The 5,727-nt window shown below is 37.8% G+C and overlaps 2 protein-coding genes across 4 annotated transcripts in view; both read right to left on the reverse strand.

The window, feature by feature from the left end:
* The window catches only part of GYG2 (glycogenin 2), a 20,317-nt gene extending 19,758 nt beyond the window's left edge, over positions 1-559 (reverse strand). The window contains exon 1 of one of the 2 annotated variants that reach the window (XM_017728543.1): positions 209-543. In XM_017728543.1, the coding sequence (XP_017584032.1) occupies positions 209-281 (73 nt within the window). In that variant the 5' untranslated portion in view covers positions 282-543. Of the gene's footprint in view, positions 1-208 lie in introns of both variants that reach the window. The other variant, XM_017728544.1, reaches the window with a different exon arrangement.
* Positions 560-1,816: 1,257 nt separating this feature from the next.
* Positions 1,817-5,727, reverse strand: part of XG (Xg blood group) — a 19,678-nt gene continuing 15,767 nt past the window's right edge. For both annotated transcript variants that reach the window (XM_008629326.2, XM_017728546.1), the window contains exons 7-10: positions 4,884-4,940; positions 4,202-4,240; positions 3,801-3,920; positions 1,817-3,603 (exon numbers count right to left, since the gene is read on the reverse strand). In XM_008629326.2, coding sequence (XP_008627548.2) covers positions 3,587-3,603; positions 3,801-3,920; positions 4,202-4,240; positions 4,884-4,940 — 233 coding nt within the window. In that variant the 3' untranslated portion in view covers positions 1,817-3,586. The remainder of the gene's footprint in view (positions 3,604-3,800; positions 3,921-4,201; positions 4,241-4,883; positions 4,941-5,727) is intronic.

A 5,727-nucleotide genomic window follows, 5' to 3' on the forward strand; every position in this document is an offset into this window, starting at 1 on the left:
CCCGGGCTGGGAGAGATCCTCGCCTCGCCTCGCCTCCCCTTCCTTCTGTTCCTTCCCGTCCCGTCCCGTATCCCGCCCGATGCATTGGGCGCTCTCCGCCGCTGTGACAAAGCCTCCCCAGCACACACACGCGTATGTGCAGAAACCGAGAGCAAGGGACGTAGCTCGGGGAGTCTCCGTCGCGCAGCGCCCAGAGGGAAACACCAACCTCTGTGATGGTGAAGGTGGCAGAGCGTGGGAAAAGGTCTCGGAGCATGAGTAGGGTGACTGCAGCGTGGCATGTGGTCACCCAGATACACGGGATTCACCGTGAGTGAAGAGAGTCTACACCTAACTCTCGGGGGCCATCCTATTCCCTACAGATAACACGCGGTCTGGTAACTTGTCACCCAGATAAGCAAGTAGATGTTTTCAGGGAGCTTATGCTATTCAGAGGGCTATAAATATTTCCATAAATGCACATTTATTCGCACAGCATGCTTTTGCCACTAGCTTAGAAGCCATGTAATTGTGACGTAATTCAGCCATGCAATATCTCTGCAAGGTAATTTTAGGCTGTTGTGGTTCATCCGAGGCATTTTTGTGTCAGAATGTGCTGTGAACATCAGTATCTGTGTAGCAGAGGTCAACAAATTCAGACAGTGTACCACTGGAAAAAAATGCTCAATGGTACCACTCAACTATTTAAAACTTTTTTTCCAACAATTTGCAAGGGATCTCTGTTGCCACTCGAAGCTGCAGCATCTGTTCCCTCACACCCTGGGAGAATCCTAGAGGTCCACTGGAGAAGAGGTTGTCATTGCTCTGTAGTAGTGGTGAGGTGTTTAAAGGAAGGAAGGACATAAACACACAGGAAATGAAGTTTTATTTATCCCACAGAAACAGAATTCTCCGGGATCTGTGTTCACCTTTGGCTTATATTGGCAAGTTAAATAAACAGCATGTTAATGAGTAGCAAGATTACTGTTGTAGATAATTTAACTGGCAGCTGTATTTCAGTTGGAGGACTAAAAAAAGCTTTTCCTTGGTAATAAAAGTGAAGTCTACATTTAGATGATTTTCTGTTTTACTTGTGTGCCAGTAAATTTTTTTACGCTATAGAATGGATTTTAAATATGTGAGCCAGTAAAACAAGCTAGAATTCTGATGTTCTAACAGCTAGGTTATATTCCTTCATTCCTTCCCCTCCAGACTTAAATACACTAGAGCTTCCCTACATAACCCCTCAATTACCTGAAATAATAATAATAGAAATAGTTATTTCAATAACTATAAATTTGTTATCATCTCATCATTCTAGTTAAAACGGAAATTAACACCTAAAAGTGTGCACACTGCTGCACACTGGTATATTGGTATATTGGGTGTATGCTGACATAATTAGACCAAAGATTTTCAGAGGGTTAAACACTTGGGTAGTCAGGGTTTATCCATTCAGATTCATGTGTTTTGCTCAAATTCTCCATAATAGATCTGCTTGGGGGCTAACATCAACACAAGTAATAAATTATTTTGAAAATATGAACAATTTTAAATAAATTTTCATAGCATAGCAAAAGCAAAAATTTTGCCCGTAGATCCTTCTCTAGACACTTAATTATCTATTCTTTTTTTTTTTTTTTTTTTTTTTTTTTTTTTTTTAAGCTGTTTTGGTTTTTTTGGGTTTGCTTTGGTTTTTTTATTCCTGTAATTTTTCTTTAGTTTGAAGCATTTCCTTCTTTATCCTAGTGGGACATAGTTGAACTTGTATATAGAACATATCAGTCCTCATATGTCCCAGAAAGTAGCAAGCGAAACAAACAAAACATAGATCATCTTAGATAAAACACAGTAGGTGTTTATTGAAAATTTTGAAGAGAAAGAAGCAAAATATGTATTTTCATGGCTGAACAAACCACTGAAGTTGTAACAGCAAAACACTTATCATTTCATTAATCCAATCTTTACGCCTACCTGAAAAAATACATATCAATCTGTTTTAACTATTAACATGGAAGATTATTATTTTAAAAGAAATATTAAATGTCCTTAAACCATATTAACCACACCATATTAAAAATATTTTCTCATTCATAAATTAAAAGTGATAGCCACAAAGGTGTTCATTTGTTTGTATGTTGTCAAGATGTTTCTATGTTTAAGCTGATGTACATTATAATTTCTTTCAGAATCAAAAAAAAAAAATCGTGGTCATCTAAGCAAGAAACTGATATATACCCATTTAAAATATAATTTAGACAAATAGTATTTTATTTCATGAAAAAGTACATGTTTAGTATATGTATTCCTCTAAACACAAAGTCATATTTACCTCCATCTGAAAGGAATTTTGGTAACAAAAAACATGCTTTGCATATAAAACGAAGATAAAGCCACACTGATTTCCTTATGCTTTAAAAAGTTAGCTAAAATGGCTGTATTGCAGATTTGTCAGTAAACTGCTAGTTTTGCCAGCTTTCAACTGTATTTCATTCATTTGCTGTTTTTTGATTCAGTTAGCTAAATGAAGGCAGAGAGACAGGAAAAGTGTCAGTTTTTGTGATAGGTTTGTCTACACGAGGATATTTGTTAGCCCAGCAAGGCTGATCAGGAATCAGAGAAAGACATGAAATAGTCTTGCTAGAAAAACTATGTAACCACACCTCCACATAGCATGAAGTTTAAAAGTTGTTGTGACTTGGAGCTTAGAGAATGAAGCATGACAAACTCATTCTAAATGAATCAGAAGAAGCTTTGTACCCATTTTCCCTTTTCAGAAGTTACGAATAAGAAGTATTTCTTTAAAAACCCGTCTTGCTAGATGAATGCTTTCAAAGGTTCTTAGAGTAGGGCCTAAGTTTTCAAGAAGGGAAATTACACATATGTGAAATTCTAGTTCCTAAGAAGAGCTAAATACCATTTCAGTAATTAATCAATTAAATAAATAAATAAATAAAATTACCATGTGTTCCTCTCTATTTTGTTTTAAACAGTGGTTTGTCAATATACATAATCTTTTCAATATATTATAAAATTAAAAATGAATTTTCTAGCTATAGTTCCTTTCACTTTGCTAAAATTCAGACATAAATACAAAGTAAAGGCATTCAAATTTTTAATCCTTTATACAACTACAAATTTTCTTTAAACAGTAATCATTACAGAAATATACTGGAGAAACCCAACAAGTGTTAAGGGAAACGGCAAACTCCTTATTCCTATTCTATCAGAAGGATGAAGTTTTTTGGCTAATTTTGAAAACAGAAAAAAAATTTATTTGGTGACTTGAATCCTCACAAACCCAAATCTTTCCCTTTTTAGCTTATATCAAACTTGATTTCTTTCTTTAAGATAACTTCTGAGTCCAAATCCGTATCCAACCTTTATGAATTCAGGTCAGAGAGTGCAATACAATCTCTGGATGTTTTAAGCATATCTTTGATGACATAAAGCTCGAGGTGCAAAAGTGACATCAGGTTAGAGAGAGCAGGATTGCAATGTCTCAAGAAAATGTTCGTTAAAGGAAGATTTTCTTCTGTCCAAATGGCAATGTAGAATGTCACCAACCAAAGGAACCTGTGATGAGAGCAATTCTCCTTTCAGTTGTTTACACTGTAGCCCCACCTGAAAAATGAATATTGAACATTCAGTATTTCCACTGCGGGTGATCTTTTCCAGCTTTTCTGAGGCTGATCTGGGGCACCTGGGCTGGTTTCCACACACAGAGCCACAAGAGTCAGGTACCTCTGTGGTGGCAGAGACAATTATTTGTCAAATTCCCATCTACTTTAGCACTAAATCAGTGGAAAACTGGGCCTTACCACGTGGTTTGAAACAAAGTTTCTTATTCTTGTAAGCAGTGTAGGCTGCTATTGATCCAACAACCAGTATTACAAAAGAAGAAATTACAGGAGATGTAACTCCAGCTATTAATCCTGAATCTGTGGAAAAAGAAAGAGAAGGGTTTTTTTCAGAGGCACTTAGATGGTTTGTCTTAAGCATATTGTCTACTAAAGTGTGCTTTTCCCAAATTATGAAAATAGTTTTGTGAAACAATAAAATTAAGCAGATGAATAGAAATTGTGTTACATTACAGCTGATGTGAAAATAGTGTCTTAAAGCCTAATTTAGTATATGTGCTACTTTTAGAGGGCCAACATGGTTTTAATATTTCATGAAGATCAGAAATCAATTGTAGAAGAATGTAAATTATTTACTATACCTGTGTTCCCTCCATGATTGAAAGGATGCTCCTCTTCTCCTGGAATAGAGGGTGAAGTTTAATCGAAATATTTGTCATCATGTTTTGAGAACTAAGTCTTTATTCAGCAAAGTGTGACATACAAAGGGCAAAAGGGGTGGCCCAACAGGACTGAAAGAGAGGAGCTGCCCTTCCACTCCTCACTGATAGCTGTGCTGGCCAGAGGAATAACTGTTCCTCCTCTTGACACTTCATTTTTGGTCATGAATGCTATCATCTAATAGAAGGATCATATGTAACACTCTACATCAAGCTGATTTCACAGGGAGGCCAGTATACTCTATCTCTTCTCTACTTCTAGACAATCAGATCTTTCATCATTAGTTTACATCAAGATCTTAGTCTTGGTCCATCTACTTCAGCAAGCCCCTTGCTTTGGGACTTTCCTTGCTGAATTCAAAGGGATAAAACCTGCAGGCTTCTGGCATATGCCAGAGTGCTACAACATGTTTTGGAACATGTTTCAAGATTTAGCTTCAGGCTCCAAACCATATTTTTTCATGAAGGATAACTAACCTAAATAAAAATAGCAGAGTCTTTTCCTATTCCTTCAGAGACAAGCAGATTACCACTAAAGCAAAACCAACCAGCTCCAGTTTACAGGTGTTAGGAAGCTGTTGCAAGGGAAATTGGCAAAGGCTACCTGTTATAACCGGTGGTAAAGGCTTCCCATCGAGGAGATCTGAGTCATCAAAACCCCCTGCAAGATAAAGATTCCAGCTGCAAAATTTTCTACAATGGTAACCCCTTCAGCTCCCTTGTCCACTCATTTTGTAGTGTTCTAGGGAGAGGTGAGGAACCTTTGAAATCCCAGCTTCGACATGGTGGATGGATCATATGTCTTGCACTGAATGGTCACCTGCCAAAATTCACCTGAAAGCTGAAGTACTGGCACTGCTGGTGTCTACAAATTCTGTGTCTGTTTTGGGTAGTTGTGAGATACGTGGTCTTGGGCCTTCAGTAACTCAAATCCTTATATAACATGGACATCTTGAGTCCCAGTGATCCCTGAAGCAGATAGTCAGTGGGTTCTTTCCAGGGAGGACTCCAGAAGGACCTGTACATGGCTCACCACTACAGCCACACCCAAAGTAAGTAGAGGTACAGGGTGAAAGCCAGAATAGATATGCCACATTTACTTTATTTAAGTGAGTGTCTGGAACCAAACTCAAAAGCAATACAGGCTGCCCATCCCCATCTGCTGTATGCCCCAGGGCCATCTCAGATGCACATCTCAAATGGATTTGAACACAGGTTTATCCCTGCCCTGTGGCTAGATGTCAAATTTGAACCTTCACATAGTTCAGTGTATACACACCCAAAATGAAAATGCAAACAAGATTAAATGTTAGTCTTGTGCCACTTAGGACACAGTGTCCCACATTTTGAGCAGGCAGAAAAACTTTATGGTACCAACACTAAAACTCAGAAACAAGCTTTCCAAACACTGGGTCATAAACAGTGACTGCCAAAGAAGATGTAGGGAA

This window comes from Corvus brachyrhynchos, unplaced genomic scaffold (assembly GCF_000691975.1).
Source record: "Corvus brachyrhynchos isolate BGI_N302 unplaced genomic scaffold, ASM69197v1 scaffold92, whole genome shotgun sequence".
In the NCBI taxonomy this organism is placed as follows: domain Eukaryota; kingdom Metazoa; phylum Chordata; class Aves; order Passeriformes; family Corvidae; genus Corvus; species Corvus brachyrhynchos.